This window comes from Barbus barbus (genome assembly GCF_936440315.1).
Source record: "Barbus barbus genome assembly, chromosome: 45".
Lineage (NCBI taxonomy): Eukaryota > Metazoa > Chordata > Actinopteri > Cypriniformes > Cyprinidae > Barbus > Barbus barbus.
Genome location: NC_136723.1, coordinates 6825983 through 6852747, shown reverse-complemented (window position 1 = coordinate 6852747; position 26765 = coordinate 6825983). Strand labels below are relative to the sequence as shown.

General features: G+C 36.5%; 1 protein-coding gene across 3 annotated transcripts in view; it reads left to right on the top strand.

The window, feature by feature from the left end:
- Positions 1 to 26765, top strand: part of LOC306864449 (rab GTPase-activating protein 1-like) — an 88409-nt gene that overhangs the window by 58194 nt on the left and 3450 nt on the right. For all 3 annotated transcript variants that reach the window (XM_079408467.1, XM_079408466.1, XM_079408468.1), the window contains 11 exons: positions 8354 to 8467; positions 10934 to 11008; positions 11330 to 11455; positions 12388 to 12531; positions 12945 to 12986; positions 13345 to 13473; positions 17497 to 17589; positions 19849 to 19959; positions 20069 to 20173; positions 21646 to 21729; positions 26461 to 26532. In XM_079408467.1, coding sequence (XP_079264593.1) covers positions 8354 to 8467; positions 10934 to 11008; positions 11330 to 11455; positions 12388 to 12531; positions 12945 to 12986; positions 13345 to 13473; positions 17497 to 17589; positions 19849 to 19959; positions 20069 to 20173; positions 21646 to 21729; positions 26461 to 26532 — 1095 coding nt within the window. The remainder of the gene's footprint in view (positions 1 to 8353; positions 8468 to 10933; positions 11009 to 11329; positions 11456 to 12387; positions 12532 to 12944; positions 12987 to 13344; positions 13474 to 17496; positions 17590 to 19848; positions 19960 to 20068; positions 20174 to 21645; positions 21730 to 26460; positions 26533 to 26765) is intronic.

Genomic DNA, 26765 nt, shown 5'->3' with positions numbered 1-26765 from the left:
GTGGGTCAGTCTGCCTCATGTTCGGCCTGAGTTTGTGTAGCTGCTGAGCACGTCAGCTGAGCTGCTGGCTGCAGTTGCATTATTTAGTGGCTCCTCTCTTCCACATAAACATAGCATCAATTATAGAAAGAGAGGGTAATTAATCTTTGAAAAGGGGTATGCTTACTAAGGCAGGAATCTGCTGTTAGTGCAAATGTGTGGGAGCGCTTTTGAGCGCCCTGCATTCACGCACGCTGGTCTGGTTGGCATTTCTTTGGAAAACAAATGTTCCCCGAAGGTTATTTCCTGAGCTTTAGTCTTGGTACCGTTGTTAGCAGGTGGCGATTGACTTGTATTACATGTGGGATGGTGTGAATTAGGTAGGTTGGAGGCCCAAATCTAGAATCTTTTCTGTGAGCGTCAAAAGAGAGACCGGAGAATTGGTGACAGAAGGAATGGAGCGATGCGATGAAAGCAAAATACATATTCCTTTGCTTTCATCGCCTTGTTCCATTCCTTCTGTCACCATTTTTCAATGTGATGGAAGAAGGAGAGCGCGGCGACTGATATTAATCATGCTTTTTGGAGAAGAATGTAGTCTTGTGCTGGAAAGAGGATGAATAAAACATGGTGTCCTGAATTCAGACTGAACCCCGCTGTCCAGACATAGATAACCCGAAGAGAGTTGGGAAAACCAGAGGAGACTCCCTATCTCTACCAGGATAAATGCTTTGTCTGGTGTGCGTGTATGGAAGCAGAATAATGACAATAGTTTTTGAAACATAAAGAATGCTGAATTCCACAAATCGAGAAAAAGATGCATTGCAAGTAACAGTGCTTGCATTTTAATGCCTTGTATTTCCAGGGCTTGCATTTTTAGGTCCTGAAATTTAACATAGTTGTTTATTTAAGCTGTTAATATTTCAATTCAAAATATTTCACACACATTTTCATAATTCAAAATCTTCCAGAATTCACTTACAAAATATTCAATCGGTTTAAAAATACGATGTATAATATTCGACAGGCAAATTTCAGTCATTTTATTTCACTTTCCAAATTCGCTGCCACAAAGTCAGTGGTTAAAATTCGGCAGAAAATTCAGCGGTGCACATCCGGGACCCGCAGGAATAGCAGTAGAGCACCGATGCATGATGTCCAGCTGATGTCAGCCGCTCACCAGCAGGTGGCGCAAGCGGCTGTTGATGAAGGCCATATGTGGATCAAGTCATTCATTTACAAAAACTGATTTGCAGAAAAGGAGCAAGCGCTAAGTGGAAGTTTGGATTTTTTAAAATTCTTTATTTCAGTTGCTTAGTTTCTGTAACTTTGTATCATGGCTTGTGTGACGCTGTGCTGTAATACTGGGGTTCCCCGTCACACTCCAGGATTCCCCAACGACGCGTAACGCCCCTCAGTGATATAACTAATACAGTGATATAAGACCTCAGATCTCAGAACACACTTTACTGATGATTATGCAAACTATATACAGGCAAGCAAATGAGGTCAGAAGAACGCAACGCGCTGCATTTTCGTTGCTTTCCCTTACCACTGATCTATAGAGTTGACAGTCCTACAAATATATCAATACCACGATTAGTTTTAACAGTAAGCAACCACTTTATAGCGACGTAAAAAAGGAGTTCAAAACCGCCTAGGTGTATTGTTGCTGCAAATGTAAACCGGAGAAAGCATTGACGTGCTATCGCACCAAAGGGGCCGTCTGACAATTCCACCGACTGGGTTAAAACGTCCAATGTGTTTAAATTAAAATGACTTTTAACATTTAAAATAACACACTTTCAAATTGTAAAGCTTGTATCGCTCATAGTGATTTACTACAGATGAGATTGTGCCAATACCGCCCGTTTTATATATGTACAGTACACAATTATTTACACACAAAAAATCCCTGGAAAGAACGGTTGTAGTACGTTGCTAGGTACAAAACTGACTTACTACAGGTTAGATTTTGGCAATATCTCCCTTACTGTATGTACAATTTACAATTATTTGAAAGAAAAACAAAAAAAATCTGTAAGACCCCAAAAAGGAATTGTTCATGTTCCAAAGGTTGTAGTATAAAATATTGATGTACTTTATGTACATTAAGGGAGGTATTAGCAAAGTTTCACCTATAGTAAATCAGTCTAGTCACTAGGAATGTACTACAAACTTTTGAGCAAAAAAAAAAAAACTTGTGAATTACAGTAATTTTTTAAGAATAATTATATACTGCATGTACAGTGAGGAAGATGTTGGCAAAATTTCAACTGTAGTAAGTCAGTCTGGTCACTAGTAACACAACATTTGGAGCAGGAAAATTCCATTTTGGTGAAGTACTGTAATTTTTTGCTTAAAATTAGGCTATTTGTGTAGAGTACATACTTAAGGAAAGTATTGTCTAAGGCAAGATATTTGCAATATTTATTTAGTCAGTTTGAGTAAATTATTCATTTACTGTAAACATTCATTTGAATAAATTATTGAAATGTAATAAATTTAAATAAATAAATTATTACTTCGTTTTGTACTGTGAGATAAATGTGCAGACGGTACCTAAAGCAGCCTAGGCAAATATGCAGCGAGTATCAAACCTAAAACTACTGCGCTTGGTTTTCTATGGGAGAAAAAATGGTTTGGTGAAACTGGTTGGTTGTGGGTTCATATTCTGGGCTCATCTGCTTAAATGTACATAATATACAGTAACACATTTGATTAATTAGATGCTGAATTTAATCATTTATTATAACTGAGGCAACAAACCACGTTAAGTGTTTTCTTTATGGGAAATGAACGTGCGGTTTTGCGCGTTCAGTAACTTGTGTTCATTTCCTCGTCTGTTTGCATGATCAGTAAAATCTGAGTTTGGTCTTTTAATAGGCTTGTTTGATATGAGCAAAATCTGCATCACCGTTGATCACCGCGAGATGAATGCCGGTTAGAAAAGTGTTCGAGTTTTTTATTTTTATTTTTTATTATTAAACATATAACATTCACAGGGGAAATAGTCAAAGCAATAAAATACTGCAGCCAGAATACAAAACAGTAAATACTTAAATAATAGTAATAACAAAAAAAATTATATATATAAAGAGAAAAACAAATAGGCTATAATAATAGTTACCATAAACATCTTTTAAAATAAATAAATAAAAAGTGTCCGAGTTACGGCCGCCTTGTTCTGATGTCATGCTGACGCGTGCCAAAAAACTCTTGCGAAGGCGATGTGGCTGTGTTGGATTGCTCTCCACCGACTGTGCTCATGCTGATCAAAAGCATGATGGGAAATGACTGACTGACGACACAGCTCATTGGTTCAGACAACTGTGATGCTGCGTTCTCTGCTAAAATGTTTTATTTTTTTATCTGATTTCATGTGATTGTGTATTTAAATTATTCTTGAATATTCCCAAACACTATGACCTCTGTGTGAGATATGTGATTGTTGTCATATTTCTATAAAAATTTGTATTAAAGTAGAAATGGATGATAAATACGCATTTCTTTCGTATGGGATTAAATAGCAAGCACGTCGAGTGTCTTGTTCATCATATTTATATACATATAAAAGCAACAGAACTGAAATTATATCACGTTTATCAGCAGCACAGCACAAGAGTGAGAATTACGTGATATCCGCCTTTGATCTCGTAGCTATCTGTTCTACTTCTAGAGGTCAGAACTGTCCGTCTTGACTGCGCTTAGCTTATTTCATCAGGCGAGGCAAGGCACATCTCAAACAAGCCTAATAATAGCTGTCATTGCTACTTGCTAATGCGTTTTCTTTAACCAATTTCTGAGGGAAACCGCGTGAAACCTTGCGCGTTAGTTCATATTCCACATATGCTTCACTGTCGATATAGTTTGCATAATCACCAGTAACGTGTGTTGAGGTCTTATCTGAGGTCTTATATCACTGTATTAGTTATATCGCTGAGGGGCGTTACGCATCGTTGGGGAATCCTGGAGTGTGACGTATGAGGGGAACCCCAGTATTACAGCACAGCATCACACAACCCATGATACAAAGTTACAGAAACTAAGCAACCAAAATAAAGAAACTTCCACTTAGCGCTTGCTCCATTTCTGCAAATCAGTTTTTGTAAATGAATGACTTGATCCACATATGGCCTTCATCAACAGCCGCTTGCGCCACCTGCTGGTGAGCGGCTGACATCAGCTGGACATCATGCATCGGTGCTCTACTGCTATTCCTGCGGGTCCCGGATGTGCACCGCTGAATTTTCTGCCGAATTTTAACCACTGAATTTGTGGCAGCGAATTTGGAAAGTGAAATAAAATGACTGAAATTTGCCTGTCGAATATTATACATCGTATTTTTAAACAGATTGAATATTTTGGAAGTGAATTCTGTAAGGTGAATATGAATTATTGAATTTTTAATTATGAAAATGTGTGTGAAATATTTTGAATTGAAATATTCCCAGCTTAAATAAACAACTGTTAAATTTATAACACTGTTAATTGCAATGCATCTTTTTTTTTCGATTTGTGGAATTCAGCATTCTTTATGTTTCAAAAACTATTGTCATTATTCTGCTTCCATATGCGTGTAGTCAGATATTTAAACTAAGTGAAATATCACAGATTGACTTTAACAGTGTTTTACAATAGATTTATTACATTTTATTTATTAATGTAATAATTTATTTATTACGTTCTGTCTCATCTACACTACCATTCAAAAGTTTATGATCAGTATTTCTTTTTTTTTTTTTTTAAGAAATTAATTTGATTTATTTTTTCAGTAAGGACACATTAAATTGATTAAAAGTGACAGCAAAGACGTGTAATGTTACAACAGATTTCTATTTAAAATAAATAATGTTCTTTTGAAATTTCTATCCATCATAAAATTTCCACCAGAACATTAAGCAGAAAAACTGTGCTGCTGATAATAATTAGAAAACTTTTCTTAAAAAGCAAATCAGCATATTAGAATGATTTCTGAAGGATCGTGTGACACTGAAGACTGGAGTAATAATTATAAAAATTCAGCGCTGCCATCACCAGAATAAATTAAATTTTAAAATATATTTGAATAGAAAACAGTTGTTTGAAATGGTAATAATATTTCAGAATATTCCTCTTTTTATTGTATTTTTTTATGAGAAATACAGCCTTGGTGAACATAAGATACTTCTTTAAAAAACAGAAAAGTCTTTCAGACCCCAGACTTTTGCACAGTAGTGTATTTCCCCATTTTATATATATATATATATTTTTTTTTTTAATGCATAGTGACATCAATTATATTGATGCCATTCATTTTTGAATGCATTTATATCTTAATATAATGGTATATAATGCATATAATGCAATTATGAGTTATGCTCAATGTGTTGAGAAAAACCGAATTCTGAAAGACCATGCTCATTTCCCATGCTCATGCAAGTGTATGTGTGTGTTATATGTGCAGCAATGAGTCATTACTCTTCTCCTTTTGCATCTCTGATATTAGAGAGCACATGTATTAATAACTTAAATTATGATAGATAGTTCAGAATGCTTCTCGCTTGAAGGGATAGCTCACCCAAATTTACTTGCTCTCAAGTTGTTCCAAATCTCACTGTTCCACTAATCATACTCACTACTCCAGAAATTCATGCAGTGCCTTTGCTGTACTCTGCGAGTTACTTTTTGAGTATGTAATAACTGACGGTCATGATGTAATATTTTGCATTATTGTCTTTTGAAATTGCAAAAGAAAGAGGCAGCAGTTTGCCCTCAAGCTTCCAAATAGATGTTTGTATAATCTGTTATTAAAGAACAATCTATTATTAGAGTGCTGTGACATATGCTGCAAAGCTTAAGTAACTCTCTAACAATTTTTTATGGATTTGGTACATTATAAGGATGGGCCACATCATCATCTCTAGTTGATTAGTAAGGTGGAGTAGTTTATCTAGATTTTTGTTTAGTTTTTTTTTAAAGGGGATACACTGGGTCAAAATTGATTTTCATTAGGACATTAAGTAAAGATCATGTTCTATGAAGATATTTTGCAAATTTCCTACTGTGAATATATCAAAACTTAATTTTTGATTAGTAATATGCATTGCTAAGAACTTAATTTTGACAACTTTAAAGGAGATTTTCTCAATATTTTGATTTTTTTTTTTTTTTTTTTTTGCACCCACAGATTCCAGATTTTCAAATAGTTGTATCTCAGCCAACTATTGTCCTATCATAACAAACCATACATCAATGGAAAGCGTATTTATTCAGATGATGTATAAATCTCAATTTTGAAAAATGGACCCTTATGACTGGTTTTGTGGTCCAGGGTCACATATGTAACGCTGCTTTGATGCAGTTTCTATTTTAAAAAGGTGTTATCCAAATAAAATGTTAAGATGTGACTTTTACATTGTGATTTTTTATAAATTTTTATGTTAACCTCTATTTGAATTAAAAATGCTGAAATTGAAATGAGTTTTTAAAGTAGTATATGTAGAAGTATATTGTATTAAAAATCAGCCTATATATACAGTATTAATGTAGAAAATGTTTCTTTTGGTAATTTCTCTGCATCTTTTTCTTTTCTAATATACATTACAAAAAATATTTAAATAATTCAAAAATTCATTAAAATAAGGAACTATTGATCAACAGAATCACTGATAATTAACTGTTCCATTCTGAATGAGCAAAAAAATCAATCTTTTAAATCCAAAATTTGAGTTGTAAATTGAATTGATTCCCTGTTAACCCAAATATCCACGACTCTGCTGAAGGACTTTTTTCTTTTACTAGTTTAAGGATGGCTTGAGTTGGACTGACTGTTACTATTTAACCCAGCCAGAAATAAACACAGAGCATTGCATTGAGCTTTGTTTATGACTCTTCGTTTTGAGAGCAAAATTTAGCATCCAGAGTAATTGAATTCAGCATTTTTGTGCTATCACGAGCTGGCTTTGATGTACCGGGTGCAATAATGGATGTGAAAAATAAAGTGGCTGGTTTTGCAGTGTGACAGAAAGAGTGGCTGTCCATCAACAGTCTGCAGCTCCAGGCGCTCACACTTTGTTTATTAAGGGAGTGATCTAGTTTAATGTGATCTAGTTTTTAGTTCACATTTCCCTGAAATTGTTCCAAACTATGAATTTCTTTATCCTGTAGGACACACAAGATGATATTTTGGAGAATGTTGGTAACCAAACATTTGACAGTAGCTATTGACTCCCATAGTATGGACGTCAACAGTTCGGTTACCAAACTATCCCTTTAATAGAATTAGAACATTTGCTTTCTTCAGTTACACGTCATCCTTTTAGCAGCATCTTAAATAATTCAGATCCACAGGAATTTACAGTACAATCCCAAGTAGCCTGTTTAACTTAAATAGATTGAAACTGGATCGCAATGAACTCCCGTGGAGTGGTAATGTAACATCTCCTCCAGAGCATGTGGCTGTCTGTCTGTCTTTTGCTTTCAGTATCATCCCCACGGCACCCCCCACAGGATTTGTCATGACATTTTACATGCTCTTTCAGTCTTGTGATGGAGCTCTTGTATCGATTGCGTGTCCTTTTCTGAGTGGCCAGTGATAGATAACAGTCCTCAGTTCTTCTGTGGAGTCACATCTGCCAGTTTACAGTTTAGATGTTTGTTCCAAACACTTGGACAGATTTGTGATTTTCATCTGTGTCATCTGCTTCTGAAAGACATGGGTAATCTGAAGTCCTGCTGAAAAGACTTTCTTCTGTGGGCCACAAAAAGAGAATTTCTATGCTGTTCTTTTCCATATAATGAAAACAGACAGTGACTAGAGTCTGTCAAGCTTCGAAAAAGACAAAAAAAAAAAAGATCACAGTACAGTTTTGGTCCATCAAGAAAAACACTGTTTGTTTAGCTGAACAATGCAAACTGAGGAAGCTCTGGTATCTTTGGCGTTTGATGGCCATGTACATGGGACCAAACAGACTAATACCTCTGACACTTGTACATACACATAGGCTGAGCCTGTGGGATATTCAACATACTCTGCGTGTCTGTGACGCCGAAGGACACACTCTTGAGCACACCATGTCCACCCCAGGTTGTCCACATTGCTTTGTGGGGTCAAATGTGCTTTATTTGTCGATATACAATGAAAGCAAATGGGGACCAGCTTGACACAACAACATTGGCTCAACCATTGGCTAGAGTTTAGGATTGGATGGTCCATTTGTGCAAAGACAAAAGGGGTTGTCGTTATGTCTGCACTTCAATTTTGTGTTCATAGTGGGATGGGAATCACACATTTTGCATTATATATTGCAATGTAACTTTATAATTTGGCATTAAACACTTAGCTGTGCCTCATGGTAAAATTTCTCTTTTTCTCTCTCTTGTCTTTTATTAGGAATCCCCACAGGACAGTGCCATCACTCGTGACATTAACCGTACGTTTCCTGCACACGACTACTTCAAAGACACGGGCGGTGACGGGCAGGACTCTCTCTATAAGATCTGTAAGGTGAGCAGATGACCTGTCTGCCATTTGCTTTCAATTTGTCTGCTCAGCTCAGACTCTACACTTCTGTTCTGCTTCTGTTCATTTATCATCTTCAGCTCTGCAAAATCAATTTCTTACCATTAAGAAAAGTTAAATGTGCACTTTTGGACCGCTCCAGTTTCTTCATAAACTTTTGTGTTATAGATTTTCTTTTTTTAACTTCTTTTAAGAAATGTTATATATGTATAAAGACAGATACAGTAGCTTGATGGATTTCAATGATTGATATGTAGATGAATGTATATAAATTGATGTATAGATGGCTACATAAATAGATGGATGGATTAATATATAGTTGGATGGATGGAATGATATATAGATGGATGAATATCTAGATATGCGGATAGGTGATGGGTTGAATGTATGGATGATTGGATGAATATAGGTTGATGGATGGCTAAAGACTGATGGTTGGGTGGATATATTGCTGGATTAATGGACAGTGATATCATTGATAGATACAGTATATAGTTGCATGGATGAGTGGTAGATGTATAGATGGATGGATAAATATGGATGTATTAATAGTTTTGTAGTTATATTGATGGATGGATGAATGGATATAGCTGGATGAATTATAGATTTATAGATAGGGGAATGGATGGGTATGGTTAAATGGATATATTGATTGGATGGATGCATCTATGGCTGGATGAATGGATAGATAGATATACAGCTAGATAGATATAGATGAATGTACACTCACCTAAAGGATTATTAGGAACACCTGTTCAATTTCTCATTAATGCAATTATCTAATCAACCAATCACAAATGCATTTAGGGGTGTGGTCCTGGTCAAGACAATCTCCTGAACTCCAAACTGAATGTCAGAATGGGAAAGAAAGGTGATTTAAGCAATTTTGATCGTGGCATGGTTGTTGGTGCCAGACGGGCCGGTCTGAGTATTTCACAATCTGCTCAGTTACTGGGATTTTCACGCACAACCATTTCTAGGGTTTACAAAGAATGGTGTGAAAAGGGAAAAACATCCAGTATGCAGCAGTCCTGTGGGCGAAAATGCCTTGTTGATGCTAGAGGTCAGAGGAGAATGGGCCGACTGATTCAAGCTGATAGAAGAGCAACTTTGACTGAAATAACCACTCGTTACAACCGAGGTATGCAGCAAAGCATTTGTGAAGCCACAACATGCACAACCTTGAGGCGGATGGGCTACAACAGCAGAAGACCCCACCGGGTACCACTCATCTCCACTACAAATAGGAAAAAGAGGCTACAATTTGCACGAGCTCACCAAAATTGGACGGTTGAAGACTGGAAAAATGTTGCCTGGTCTGATGAGTCTCGATTTCTGTTGAGACCTTCAGATGGTAGAGTCAGAATTTGGCGTAAACACAATGAGAACATGGATCCATCATGCCTTGTTACCACTGTGCAGGCTGGTGGTGGTGGTGTAATGGTGTGGGGGATGTTTTCTTGGCACACTTTAGGCCCTCAATCCCACAAATCTCCAACAACTGCAAGATGCTATCCTATCAATATGGGCCAACATTTCTAAAGAATGCTTTCAGCACCTTGTTGAATCAATGCCACGTAGAATTAAGGCAGTTCTGAAGGCGAAAAGGGGTCAAACACAGTATTAGTATGGTGTTCCTAATAATCCTTTAGGTGAGTGTATATATCTTTAGATGGATACATAGATGCATGAATGGACATATTGGATTGATTGGATGTATATCAGCAGATAGATAGAAAGATAGATAGATAGATAGAGATTTAACACAATCTTTGAGTTTTGAACATCTGCAATGAGTTTGCTTTAAAGCATATAAGTGTTTGTGCATAGTCTCTCATACTGTACTACAGTCCGGTACAGTACTTTCATGGTGGAATCAGTTTAATAAATCAAAACACACTCAAATCATCTCAAATTTTCACCCTAAAATAATGAGGTCAGTGGGTTTGATGTGAAAGTCACAAATTATGAGGGAAATGAGATTATTGGTTGGGTTTCCATCTTTGGGCGTCTCTTAATAATTCACCAGCCCTCTCTCCGACTGTTGCCATCATTCATACAGCACTATAGATTTCTCATATTGACCACACAGTGTGATTCAGTTCTCTCAACACACAGTTCACAAAGTTTATTAGCACCACAGTTTGTAATTGTCACAATATTAGCTGACATTTTAACACAGTTTTCTGAGGTATGTAGGTCAGTATTCCATCAAGCCGTCAAATCCGATTCGCACTTCTGCATATTCAAACGTGCCACTAAAGACATTTAGTTTCAGTTCTCATGTGTCTCTTATGCAAGTTTGAATATGTGAAAGAACAAATAAGATTAAAAGAACTGAGAGAATGATTCTTGGTTAGACTGTTTTTTAAAAATCTTTTATTATATTTAATAAGCAGTTTTTTTAAGCATTGTTACTCACTGAAACATTCTGTATCTTCCATTCTGCAGGCATATTCTGTGTATGATGAAGAAATTGGTTACTGTCAAGGACAGTCTTTCCTTGCTGCTGTGCTGCTGCTACACGTGAGTATCACACGTCACAGACTCCTGAAGCAAAACGGTTTGAACCGATGATGTCGAAAACGTTTAATATAATGAGTATTGCAAAATAGTCAAAACTACACCGTTGCATTTGAATGGCCGTTGATGGAAACACAGGCTGTTTGCACCCAGACTGGATTCTCCACGTGGTTTGAACTAATATGACATCATCCTTTGAGATTTGAGACAGTGCCATCTAATGGAGATTCCCTATTGTGTGATATTGTCAGCGTGACGTGATTGTAATCAAGCTCCGTGGTGTTAGTACTATAGATCAATGTTGGTGCTGCAATTGTTGTGTAGATGCCAGAGGAGCAGGCGTTCAGCGTGCTGGTCAAGATCATGTTTGAATACGGTCTCCGGGAGCTCTTCAAGCAGAACTTTGAAGACCTGCACTGCAAGTTCTTCCAGCTGGAGAGACTCATGCAGGTTAGTGTTAGAAACTAAGAATATTAGATCACATATTTGATTACAAATAATGACTGAAAATGAAATTACCCCATGATTTACTCATCCTAGTTGTATATGACTTTCTTATTTCAGACAAATGCAATCAGAGTTATATTAAAAAATGTCCTGGCTCTTCCAGGCTTTATAATTACAGTGAATGGTGGTCGAGATTTTGTAGCCCAAAAACATATATTTATTACGCACACGCATCGATTCACTTCGGAGGGCCTTTATTAACCCCCTGGAGCCGTGTGGAACACTTTTTTATGATGGATGGATGCACTTTTTTGAGCTTCAAAATCTCAAGCCCCATTCACCACCAATATAATACCATTGTATTTGTCTGAAAGATACAAGTCATATACACCTAGGATGGCTTGAGAGAGAATAAATCATGGGGTAATTTTCATTTTGGGGTGAACTATCCCTTTAAATAACTAAATAGGCTGTTCTTTCCCTTGAAGAAATAATCTCTGACACATATATATTGTCATATAAATTGTCCTGAAGAATCTGGAATGCAAGTGTATTTTATCTCGAAGAATTGTCTGCTGGTCTTGCATGACAAAATACTCATACACTACCATTCAAAAGTCTGGATTCTGTGAGATTTGTTAATGCTTTTGAAAGAATTCTCACAATGGTCACCAAAGCTGCATTTCTTTAATAAAAATATACAGTAATATTGTGAAATAATATTACTATTTAAAAGAACACTTTTCTATATGAATATATTTAAAAATGTAATTTATTCTTGTGATGCCAAGGTAAATTTTCAGCATCATTACTGCAGTCTTCAGTGTCACACGGTCCTTCAGAAATGGTTCTAATAAGCAGATTTGCTGCTTAAGAATCATTTTATATTATCATTTCATATTATCACAACTGTCTTCTGCCTCTGTGTGTTGCAGGAATGCATTCCAGACCTGTACGCCCACTTCCTGAATCTGGGCCTGGAAGCACACATGTACGCCTCCCAGTGGTTCCTCACGCTCTTCACAGCCAAATTCCCTCTTTACATGGTCTTTCACATCATAGACCTTCTGCTGTGTGAGGTAGCATTTCATTCTTACCTGCTTTATTTCAAATATATTTTTCTAATGTTTTCTTTGCCTAGTTTACTTGTTAATTTATAGTTTAGGACTGTTACCTTGTGTAATACATCTTATTTTGATATCTATAAACCATCTTTTGTCATTTTGAAATCAAACTAATTTCTCAATTCAAGAAACGCCTGCAATTATTTAACACATTTAATAAATTGCCAGTTTGTCAAAGTAGAAATAAGTAAATACAGCAACATTCGGTCAAACAAAAATGATTTAAAATTCATTCTGAGTTCAAAATTCTGTCTTGGAATTTTTTAAAAATCTTTTTTATCTAACTTACGTGACATGGGCATGAAAATATACTTGATATTGAGATTTATTTTTTTCTTACAATCTTTTTTTTTTTTTTCTCCTTTCAGGGCATCAGTGTCATTTTCAACGTGGCCCTTTCATTATTGAAGGTAAGGAAGTGCTCAGTTGCATAATTTCATCTTTTTCTCAGATGTTTCACCAAGATAAAATAATAAATATGCAAGCTGGTGCTGTTTCCTGAAAATTAACCTGCAAATCACCCATGTCTCATCACCATGGTTACAGCTTTTACAAGGGTGTTAGACATAATTGGCACACCTAATAATTGGCAGCTACACTACAGCGTGATCAGATGTTCCCTGGTGAATCTCTGCTGTTCAACCCCGTAGGAAGAGAGACCGGTGTACCGCTATCACACCTCAACAGCAGGAAATGAGCAGCATTAACTGAAGATCACAAGTATTGTCTGCCTCTTGAAACTTTCTTAAAAGCTCTGTCTATCCACAGACATCTAAAGATGACCTGCTGCAGACGGACTTTGAGGGCGCGCTGAAGTTCTTTCGAGTGCCTGTGCCCAAACGCTATCGCTCTGAGGAGAACGCCAAGAAGCTCATGGAGCTAGCATGCAGCATGAAGGTAACTGCCTTTGTTCAGGCTGTTTATTTAGTCCAAACTGAGATGTCTGTAGAGTATTTAATGTGATGATCAGGAAATTTCATAACGGAGAAAGGAATAGTTCACTCTGAAACTTTACTCACACTCAGGCCATCCAGGATGTAGATGAGTTTGTTTCTTCATCAGAACAGATTTGGATAAATGCAGCATTACATCACTTGCTCACCAATGGATCCTCTGCAGTGAATGGGTGCCGTCAGAATGAGAGTCCAAACAGCTGATAAAAACATCAAAGAATGCCAAGAAACAAATCGGTCATTAAAATAAATTAACTTCAAATCAATGCTTCTGGCTAAAATATGAGTTCTCTATCCATAATATTGCTTTATCCGGTGAAAATATAATCTGATCTGAATCAGGAGAGAAATATGCAAATTTCAGGCACTGTGAAAACAGTCCAGATATGTTCAAGACATTAACTGATGGACTGGAGTGGTGTGGATTATTCTGATGTTTTTATCAGCTGTTTGGACTCTCATTCTGACGGCACCCATTCACTACAGAGGATCTATTGGTGAGCAAGTGATGATCTCCAAATCTATTCTGATGAAGAAACAAACACATCTACATCTTAAATGACCTGAGGGTGAATATTTTCTTAGAAAATCTTAAAAATAAGTTCTTAAGTGAACTATTCCTACTGATTTATATTTATTTACTGTATTTTATTCATTGTTTGTAATTTGTTTTTAAGGCCTTAAAAGTGTGTAGTGCAAAAAGTGAGACGTTTGACATTTTCATCTTCTTCAAAAATGACAAATGCAACGATTAGGATAGTATGACAGTTCACAGAAAATGATACAGGAGATGGCGCAGTAGGACCAGCAACTGATGCGAGTTGAACTCATAAATGCACTACTTCTGGGCGGCAGAGCAGCTGAGTGGTTTGTTTGGACCTGTACCATCAATTGTGCTGGTGTGAATGTGACTTTCGTTTAGACTGAAGGTTCTTTGAATAGACCATTTATCTGCGACTTGCTATTTTTCACATTTAATAGGACATAAAGAGTCTTGATGTAATGATCTGGATGGGCCAGCAGAGGACACTGCAGGAGTAAGAAACACTCTTGATACTAAAGAGTTCTTGGTTCCTGTTGTGATCGTTTACAGCATCTGTTCTCATGTGTTGTTCAGATCTACCAAATGTTATTTATACATCTGCATTTAATTGCTTTTTATTAAATATATATATTTCATAACATTATGTATGAGCACAACAAATCAGTGAAAAGTTGGATTAAAATAATTAAAATTAATAATAGGTTTTTTTGTTAATGTTAATTGTTTAACTGTTAGATTTATATTTTGTTTTCATTACATTTTTTGTTAACTTAAGTCATTTTTATTATGTGCTTTTGTCATTTTTATTAGTTTGTTGTTTAAAATATTACTTTAGATGTTCAATCTATTTTTATTTCCGTTTTAGTTATTTATTTCCAATCAGTATTTTAATGCTTCAACTTATTTTAGTTAGTTGCCAGGACAACATTTGGAATTTTCGTCTAATATTTATATTCAGTTTTATTCTGTCATCGTTTACTCACCCTCATGTTGTTCCAAACCCATACAAACTTAATTCATCTTTCAAACACAAAGATATTTTTAATATTCTTACATCATAATTTTGTCAGCTATTGAAAGCCCACATAACCAAAGCTTCACATATCAAAAAGTATATATAGACAACATGAAAATAAAAATCCTTATGAATCAAGCGGTGTAATCCAAGGCTTCTAATGAGACACAGTCACATTATATGATTAACAAATTTTATTTAGTTATTTACTCACATATAAACATTGAGAGCACATCAAATGTAAACTCAAATGGAATGACAACCATTGAATTTTTTGGTGAACAGACTCTTAAATATCGATCTCCATAGTTTCAATGTTGACTGAGACTTTTGAACACCACTGTATCTGTCTGTCAGACTGTGCATTTGTTTGATTGATGTATCAGTTCCTCATCGCCGCCAAAACATGACAGATTGAGTTTCCAGTGGCTCTCACTTGCTTTCCTCCAAATACAAACTAACCTTTCACCACTGAGTCTGGGTGTGTTTGTGTGCTGTTTCAATACGAGAGGCCCAGCGTCAGAAAATCAGAAGCCCACCAGCCCCTTCCTCAGTTTAACTGACACCACCACACACCAGTCACGATCAAAAGAGCTTTTACACACTACGACACACACATACACACACTTCATTTCACTGTACCCAGGTCTAATTGTTCCTTGGGGTGTCGCTGAAAACACGCTGACTGATGAACTACTCTTGACATTGAGGGCTTTTATACGGATCTCATTTCATCTGTGGGAGCATTACGGATTAAATATGGAACAGAGCTGGTTCTGTGTCCTAGAGCTAGTCAGATATGGCGCAGTGCTAAATAGAGCTCATTTACAAACACGCACGTACCTGCGGCTCTCACAGTGTTCTGCTGAGAAATGACTGGTGCTGTATACACTCAGAAATTGGGTCATTCGATGAAAATGGGGTAGTATTGAGCTGCAGGTGGATAAATGTGGCACAGTTTGCATGTTTGGATCCAGAGTGCGGGAAGTGCATGAACAGAAATCCTGTTAGCAGTTAGGCTTGTTGCATTTGGATAGGTGAAATTGTACACAGCAAATCTGAAACGCAGCTTTATTGCTGTTGACATCAAGTCAGGTCCTTTCACAGTTTTGAAGTCATAAAACCTTGAGTAATTCATGCTGGTTGTGTAAGAGCACGATTCTTGAAATAACCAACACCTTCGTGTCAGCCAATAAGATTGGATTTTTTGGAGAGTTCCCCAAGAAATGAAAATTACTCCATGATTTACTCACCCTCAAGCCATCTTGGTATATGACTTTCTTCTTTCAGACGTATACAATCAGAGTTATATTTAAAAACGTCCTGGCTCTTCCAAGCTTTATAATAACTGTTTGTAGGTGTTATTTTGTAATAGTCCAGAAAACGTCCAATAAAGCGCATCCATCCATACTAAAAAGTGCCTCACACAAAAAAAATAACAAAATGACATCCACCCCACAGCCATTATAAAGCTTGGAAGAGCCATTAATGTCATTAATAGTAATAAAAAAATTGTTTATTTTATTAAAAAACAAAACAATTAAATTTGTATCTTTGTTTTATAGTAATTATTTATCCTATTATTTTGTATTAATTTATTTTTTCTTAAATAATTACTGTTAATTGTCTTCAGTAAGTTTGAAAATGTTTAATATTTCTGTATTAATATCAGTGGGACTTGTAGTAGTTTTTGCCTTTGTATCAACATTGGTATTGAGAAATGTGAAATGTCAGTGTCATCCAACATGTCCATGCATTATAAAAAAAAAACAGATTTCCAGGGAAAATAACTATATTATGATAAAGAGTCTTATTGTGAAATACAATGACTTAAATATTGATATTAGATTTTGGTTATATTGCCCACCTCTAGTTCTTGACCTCACTGCATTTGACTTTGAAAATGCACCAGATGATCCATGTGTGTACTGTTTGAAGCTTAGGCTAGCTTTAGACAGATAAGCACTAATATTTTTAGCCTTAGCTTTGCTAAACATGGCTATACTCTTGCCAAACACTGTCCTTTGTCCCTGCATACCTGCAAACTCATCACCTTTCAACTAAATATGCTGTTACGGTTATATGAATGTGTATCCGAAGGTATCTTCAGAAAAGTGTTGATGTCATTTTCTTTTAATTTTACTTCCATATGATGCCTAATAAAGTAGTTTAAAAGCACTTTTTTTGTTTACAGGGATAACAGTGGTAACTGCTGTATTTCTGCTTTTCCGTGAGCGCCACCTACTGTTAGAGTGTGGATTTGCATTTTATATTCAACTCACCAGTCATGTCAACATATGTCGTTTACGTAAATCATTTACTATTCTGAAATGAGATTTTCACTTTTTTGAGATGTACTTTGTCCACATCTGTGTCAATACCTTCTTCTGTATGTTTGTATGTTACAGATCAGTCAGAAGAAGCTGAAGAAGTACGAGAAGGAATACCACACCATTCGAGAGCAGCAGGAACAGCAGGAGGCGCCCATCGAGAGATATGAGGTAGGTTTGTGTGTGTTTGTGTGAGAGAGCGCATGATGCGTCTCTGCTGGGATTTACACGTCTGCATTCATGACTATGTGCATATGAATATTTACATGATCCATTGGGGCGTGCGTGCATTTGTCCATATGCGTTTAATCTTGGCTAAGATTTCGTTCTCCCTCGCAATCAGATAGTTTCCTCTGTGCTGAGCTCAAACTCATTTTCCTCCGTGCCTATCTTGTATCTCGTGCTATTAGCATATGTGCTTGGTGCTTATAATGAGCAGTGATGTGAGACGAGGTCACTGCTGGGCTCAGAGATGATGCAAATCTGGCCAGATGGATTCCTGATGGCAGCGGCCTGCCAGTCAACTGTTAGCCTGAGCCCAGCTCACGAGGAATTACCTTGATCATTTAGGAACTGTCAGTCAGGGTTCAACATCTACACACACACACACACACACACACACATCTATAGGGTTCACTTAAGTAAAAATGCTGTTTGAAGTCTATAAGAAAACATTGGGTCCTCAGAAGTATTCCAGATCCCAATCAGTGTCATAAATCAAAGTGCATTAAAAATAGTTTGCTAGAGTTGCCCAGATCTTGCTAATATATTCAACAAACAATTTATAGCAGGGGATTTTGATGAGAAAATGCACTGAAAATAAAATCACTAGACTTATTAGTCCTTCACAATGATGTTTTTTTTCCCTTATTCACTTTTTAAATACATATTCTCAAAAATATTTGGGTCAGAATTAATGTATTAATTTATGTAAATTATGTATTTGAATTGCATATAAAATTTTCATCCATTTAGATTACAAAGTCTTAACCAACTAACTAATAAAAAAAAAAAAAAAAAATTAAAACACATTTGGTTTATTACAGAAATCTGTGCAAGCCTGAGTCCACCATGGAATTAAAAAACAAATTGTGACTTTTAATCTTACAAGTCATGCTTTTTTTTTTTCTTTGAGAAAAATCTGAATTGTGATATATTAACATTGATATTAACATTTCTGAGAAGAAAAGTCTGAATTTTTAAATATAAAATCAATTACAAGAAGAAAGTCAGAATTGTGAGATAAAATGTTTCTATTACCTGTTTTATTTTTATTCTGTGGTGGAAACAAAACACAAAATGAAATTTGATCTGTTTCTTACCTGCTTCATTTATGCCTGACAAATAGTATCACATTAAATACACAATAACCAGGTTCAGTGAATCCAGTTGGTTTCAGTCTCATACATTTTAACTAAATGAATATTGCTTGTTCCACAGCAAGCCATATTTTAACCGTTCATACTTTTTAACTGAATACATGTAATGTTGTTTTCATCATAAACAGATTCTAAGGAATTTGAATAAATGCATTTAAAAAAAAATATTATTTAATAAAATATAAAATAGATGCAAAAATGAAATAATAAACTATGCCATGATTTCTTTGAATACAGAAATTGATGAATAAGTGACAAATATGCATCACATTAAATGAAAATCATTTACTCACCCTCATCTTGTTCCAAACCTGTAAGAGTTTCTTTCTTCTGTTGAACATAAAAGACGAAATTTTGAAGAATGTTGGTAACCATACCATACTGTTGAAGTCAATGGCCACCAGCAAACTGTTACCAACATTCTTTGAAATATCTTCTTTTGTGTTCAACACAAGAAAGAAGCTCATTACTGTTTGATCTCTTTAGGCTTATTAGATTGTTTATATTAAAAGTGTGTAATTCAAATGCATAAATCTTAAATTTAGAGTGAATGTTTTATATACCACAGCTTTGGAAAATGGGCTGGTGCTGTTTAGCTCTGTAATGTTAATAATTTTATTATTAATAATATCATTACATGAACTAATTTAGTTAGTTTACTAATTTAGTCCTGCTCTGTAAATGTATATTTGCTTTACTGACATGCAAACTTTATTACACATTTGTTACATTACCTAAACAAGTCATTTGTGTCACATAAATACAGAGGGTCATAAATATTTATGTGTATGTATAGCATTAACACACACACGCACACAATACAAACACTCACTCTCTTTAACAAGCTGAGTGTCTTTTATTACAATAGCCGGAGGATTGAGAGTCCAGTCAGTGTGTTAATTGCTTTCTGACATATTTCCCTCTAACTGGTCAATTTTTAATCAGGTTTCTTCTCCAAGGTTCCTCATATTCCCAGCACAGTTAACCATTATAGTGACTGTCACGAGACAGTGATGGAGTCACACACTCACACATTGTGTCTGCTCTGTAGAGAGAAAACCGGCGGCTACAGGAAGCTAACATGCGTCTGGAGCAAGAAAATGACGATTTGGCTCACGAGCTGGTCAGCAGTAAGATCGCCCTGAGGAATGACCTGGACAACGTGAGTCTTTTAGGCAGTTTGACGCTATTTTAAACATTGCAGGTCTAGCTTTAGCGGTTCCTGACATTCACTATGTGTAGTAAAACACAGCTTGTCCTTTTTCCCTTAGGCTGAGGAGAAAGCTGACGCGCTCAACAAAGAGCTTCTCATCACTAAACAGAAACTGGTGGAATCTGAAGATGAGAAGAGACGACTGGAGGAAGAGTCTGCACAGGTCAGACACGTCCAACACCACCCAAAACTCACTAACGCTCAAAATCGTTAAATAACGTATTTCAGAAATAAAGCTATGACATATCACACATTGTGTACTGAACAACAAATTGAGGCTGTCTTCTATTCTATCTTCAAGTTCTCCCCCTTTGCCCGGTTTCCAGATCTGCTCTTTAAACCAGTTTTCTTGAGTTGCATCCTGGGATGCTCTTTAAACAATATTGAAGGTGTTCAGAAGTCTGTTGAACTATTCTTGGTTTCTTTTTCTTCTATCATCTCCCATTTAAATGTTAAATGCATAAAACAATGCATAATATAAATATAATAATCTGTATAATATATATAATTAATAGTGTGTATGTGTATATATATATTAGTGCTGTCAAAATTAGCGCGTAAACCAGGCGATTAAATTTTTCAGTTTAACGGGTTAAAATTATTTAACGCCATTAACGCAGGGGCGGGGCCTAGGGTTGGACACCCCACTCATAACTGCTAATTCTGTCTCTTTTTTTCTTGACAAGAAGTGCATTTATTCAGTACTGAATATATATATATATATATGGATCATTAGGATATTAAGTAAAGATCATGTTCCATTAAGATATATTTTGTAAATTTCCTACTTTAAATATATCAAAACTTAATTTTATTAGTAATATGCATTGCTAAGAACTTCATTTGGACAACTTTAAAGGAGACTTTCTCAATATTTAGATTTTTTTGCACCCTCAGATTCCAGATTTTCAAATAGTTGTATCTCGGCCAAATATTGTCCAATCCTGATGATGTATAAATCTTATGACTGGTTTTGTGGTCCAAGGTCACGCATATATATATATATATAACAAATTAAAATATGCATGTGCATCAGCAGTAGCTACTAAATGCCAGTGATTTTAGCTTTAAAAACAAAAAGTTTAATTTGAGGACTACAACTACCCATAATCCTCAAATAAGATCCACCAATCAGAGAAGTCATATTTACCATGAAAATTGTGGTTTGTGTGGTGCTTTCTGAATTGAAACTACTTTTAAACAAGACATACTGTATAATCCATTATTAATTCAGTTTTACTGGATTATTTAAATATATATATATATATATATATATATATATAAACATTAGCACGGGAAACAAATTGATTGGAACAAATGATTGGAGGTGTTCAAGTTCATGTGCTGTATTTGTGTCTGTATTCTGGATGGAGTGGTATCAGGGAATGACCCCTGAGGAGGTAGACCCACGGTACTCTGAATGCGTGTTTGAACTGATTGCTGTGGTTCCTCTGAGACAGCTCTTACATTACTGCAACAGTACAGCCTGTGGACACCGTTGTCCTCAGACAGACAGGAGAGATGTCTCCCGCAGGGGACACTGGGGTTAAATATAGGATCGTTGTGATATGACTGATTTCTTTTTAGGAGAAAAAGTGGCAGTTTTTAACTTGGGCTCTGCATTTGTGTTTTCAGCTGAAGGAGATGTGTAGGAGAGAACTAGATAAATCTGAGTCTGAGATCAAGAAAAACGGCTCCATCATAGGAGAATACAAACAGGTGAACACACACACACACACACACACACACACGGTGACTCGCTCGCCTTGAGTCTTCAGTGAAGCATGGTCTGCTGTCTCTTTTAGATCGTTCTGATTCTAATGGCCTTCTATCACTATAATGAAGTCCAATAGCCATCCATTAGGTCACTCTGGCTCCATCGAGCCCTAAATCAGTTTAAATGGCCCAGTCTCTGTCAAATCTCATCTTAAAACACCCCATTGTACAATTCAATTACCTTCATAAAACTCTTAACTGTGAATGTGCATCAGTTTTACTGTACAGTTTTCTCCTGCTCTGCTAAATATTTGCTTAATTTACTTTTTACTTACTGTACTTTTATGCATTTGGCAGCTTTTTTATCCAACGACATTTTATCAGTTCATGCATTCCCTGGGACTCGAACACCAAATAATCCTTTCCATATTTTTTTTCTTTTTACTTTATACTCTTTTCTTCACAAGGTTTTTCTCATCCCTCTACCATTATTTTTGTTTTTCTTTTACTTTTGTTTTGTACAGTGTAACTTTAGTTCGTTTTAAGGGAAAGGAGCCCATTCGCCCATAAACAGGCTCACTACAATAAATCTTTAGTTTTAAGGGGCCGCATGTTTAGATTTCATCTTTTTCTTGTGGGAGTGTATGACAACTCTTTTGAACCGTATAGTTAAAAGTTTGCCACACTGATTAGGGTGGCTTTCAGTATCCCAGCTGGCAATTATGGTATCTCTGTCTCAAACAGCCTTGCATTACCAACATTTTAAAATGGCATGAAATGGAAATTCACCCTATCCATTTTTAAAATACATCTCAATGGTCTTATTGTGAACAATTCATCCATGCATATGTTTTTCATAAGCTGCCTTTTTTAACCTTAGGGCTAGTAATTGTTAATCAAAGTATCATAACTGAGCTTCTGGTTGAAATGGCAGTCTTCTCTCTGGTAACGTATGCCAGATTTCTCCAGTCATGTAGTCCACTTGAACTTTTTCTTGGTTTCGAATAAAAGCTTGCCTTGAGATTCTGCCTCCATCTAATCTAATCAATTGATGGATGAACCAGAAGCCATCCTACATTTTTTCTTTTTCAATAATCTATTTCACTCAGATGTATTTCACAGTATGCTAGAAAATGTCACTAATCACATTAAACTGTAAAGCGATCATCTCTTCCTCTTTACTAGTTTTAGCATGTAATAAACATGAATGAACTTCAGAGAGTATGTTGTTTCAACCGCGGAAAGATGTCTGTACACACTTTTTCAAGTTCAAGTCCACCAATGTTCATCTACTCTCCAGTCTGGTTTGTTTGTCGGACAAAATGGCAGATTCGCCGTTATGATTGGTCAGATCGCCTGTCAATCAACTAAGCCATGGGTCCAAGTGTTTTGTCTTTTTTGTCTTACATAGGATTTTTTTCAGAAATAACCCCAAAAAACTGTTAGTAGAATACAGTAAGTAGACCAAAAGACTCAATATGCTCCTGTAAACATGCGTATCCAGACTGGAGCAGTTTAACATGCTCCTGTATAGATAAGGGCTGATCTGAGTGTAGAGGAGAGGCTGGCCTGAAAGTGGCACTTTCAGTGCAGTATGAGAGCTTCTCTGTAAAAATAGTTGAGCTGCTGTCCCTGCAGAGCTCATTTTAATGGGGCCGCTGACAGCATGATTCATGGAGGAGCATGATAATGGTGTCCTCTGAGCTGAACCAGCTCTCTCTCTCTCACACACACACACACACTTGCGCTCCTATTGCTTGTATGAGCCAGACGACACACAATGAACTTCAAAGGCCTGCAGGTATCATGCTGGACGGCTTCCCATTGTGAAACGAACATACATTCACTCATTATTGTGAGGAGGAAAGGTTTAACACATATGCCGTTTAATACATATGAAAACAAAGCTGGAACGTAAAAAGAGTATTTCTATAAAATGTTCATTTCAAAAGACCTTTCAGTCTCTGCCCTTTATTATTATTCACATCTGACAATGCAGTACGGCATAAAATGTCTTTAATTAAAAGTCTGTTTAGTAGAGGTCATGACATGACCTCTTAGCTTTATTAAAGGAATGCAAACTTTAAATAGTTGTTAAAAACTGCGCCTCAGAGTGTTACGTAATATTATGGGCCAGATATACTAAACAGGGCAAATTAGCGTTAGAGCACAATTCCATAAAAGTGCAGATGGGAGGAAATTCTGTGGGTGATTTACAAGGTGCATATTAAAGAATACAGACGCAACATCTCATTTCCATAATGACCAGCGCAATCTACCGAGAGCAGTGCAAATTATACCTGCTTTTTTGGCCGTTAAATAATGGTGCAAATACCAGTAAATTGACCAGCGCAAATCGTAGTAAATTGCGTTGCGTGATTCATTTAAATACTCTCCTCTCATAAATTTACAGATCAAAAGAGAAACTCCTACAAATACATATTCAATAAGGTGAATCGCAAAAATAACTGTCCATGCCTTTTCAGCGCCAGTTTCCCACTGTGTGTCTTTAGTAACTCCTGACAGTACTTTTTTGGATGCCAAATGAAGGTTTGCGCAAGCTTATAGTAAATCTGGCCCTATGATCGTTGCAGTGTCCGTAAAAATTACTTTAAAAATCCTGCAATCTCTTGTGCACGTTCTGAACAAGCACAGGCAGATTTCTCTAAAAATACTTTGTTCCGCAAATGCTCGTTAGCAAAAGTTATCCTTGTCCAGTGTCTTTGCTGTTTCTCTTCAAATGTTATGATGGATAAAAATGTGTTTGTACTCGTTTAACAAGCGTTAATGTGGGTGTCTGTTGTTTATTCTGTCTCCAGTAGCTTGTTGTTGTCTCATCTGTTTCTTTTCCGACTCTGAAACAATGGCCTAGGCCAGAATTGGCATCTTGTGCACAAACTAATTAGTGCAAAAATGTCAAAGCACGTACTGATGAAATCTGTGTTGCGCACTATTCACATATCCTAGTGTACGCGTAAAAAAAATTAAATTATTTAGGCTTAACTCTACATTGGGCTTAGCGCTTAAAGGAATAGTTCACAAAAAAATGAAAATTACCCCATGATTTAATCAAGCCAAGGTGTATATGACTTTCTTATTTCATATGTATACAGTCGGAGTTATATATAAAAAAATGTCCTGGCTCTTCCAAGCTTTATAATGGCAGTGAATGGAGGTCAAGATTTTGAAGCAAAATAATGTGCGTCCATCCATCATAAAAAGTGCTCCACATGGCTCCGGGGTGAATAAAGGCCTTCTAAAGTGAATCGATGCATTTGTAAGTAAAATATCCATATTTAAAACTTTATAAACCATAATCTCTAGCTACTGCTAACTGTCGTACACGCACTGATGATGTATGACGTAGCGTAAGCTCCAGTGAGAAGTATCAAATGCGGAACTACAAAATTAGGATTTGTAAAGGAAAATGTCAGAGAATTTTGATATAAGCCAAGAGGAGACTGGTTTTCCTTTGCTTGAAACAAAATTTGGTTCTCATGAGATTAGCATATTCTCACTGGAGCTGGTGCTATGCTGGCGTCCTATGTCATCTGCTGGAACGCCACTCTCTCGTGAACGCACGTATGACTGTTAGTGGAAGCTAGAGATTACGTTTATAAGGGTTTATAAAGTTTTAAATATGGATATTATTCTAACACAAATGCATTGATTCGCTTCAGAAGGCCTTTATTAACCCCCCGGAGCCGTGTGGAGTACTGTTTAAATTGGATGAATGCACTTTTTTGGGCTTCAAAATCCCAAAAAAGGGATTCATTTCCATTATAAAGCTTTCAAGAGTCAGGACTTTTTTTAATGTAACTCTTTAAGTGTATTCGTCTGAAAGAAGAAAGTCATATAATACTAGGATGATTTTGAGAAAAATGCAACTCTAGTTTGAATACAAAGAAGTTTTTTATTGATCATAACTTCTGGAGAACCTCTGGAAAAGAGTGAAACTTTCTGTGTCAAGTGCCTAAGGCAGGGGTAGGCAACGTCAGTCCTAGAGTGCCGATGTCCTGCAGAGTTCAGCTCCAACCCTGAAAAAAAAAAAACCCTCACCTGCCTGTAGCCCTAGTAATTCTGAAGACCTTGCTTAGCTTGTTCAGGTGTGTTTGATTAGGGTTGGAGCTAAACTCTGCAGGACAGCAGCACTCCAGGACCAACGTTGCCTACCCCTGGCCTAAGGCTATGGATTCAGCTGTGTGTGTATGTCAAAACTGAATTATACTTTGGGCTTTAACCAGTGTGCCATGGCTTAGAACTGAATATTTGATTAGGAATATTCTGGGGCTGCATCATTCCTTCCCATTCATTCATTAGGTCATTTGAGGCTACATACACCCTGCTGATCAATGCATGTTTAATGAGTGTTTGCCAAATTAAGATATGCAGGCCACATTGATCTAACAACGACCTCCAAAGGATTGATGTCAGGTTGGGAAAGAACGCATGAACCTCATCTATCAAGGGTAAAAAAAAAATCAGCACTCTTGTCAGAAATCTCCTACTGACCTGAGCTCTGCGGTGCTGTTAGTGCACTTACTGTAAGAGGATGCTGGGATTACATAATGTGATATCCTGTAACGGGAGAGATTGATTGAAAGATTGTATGTTCTGCCCATGATGGTTGACCTTTTACCGTAAGCCTTGTTCTCCCTCCTCCTCTGGAATAGTATTTTATTGGTATGAACCAGAGCACTACTGACCCTTGACCTCTGTGCGTTTGTGTCTCAGATCTGCTCTCAGCTCAGCGAGCGGCTGGAGAAACAGCAGACGGCCAACAGAGGAGAGCTGGAGAAGATCCAGGTGGGTGATGACTCAAACACACACACAGCAGATTGTGGCTTGATATAGAAATGTATTCTTTTAAAAAATATCTATATATGGTAACACTCAATACTAAGAGTTTTCTAATTTGCTGCTTAGTAATTAGTAAGGTGGTTGTTAAGTTTAGGTATGGGGTGGATGAAGGGATGTAAAATATGGTCATGCTGAATAAGACACAAATATGTGCTTTATAAGTAGCCAATATACTAATA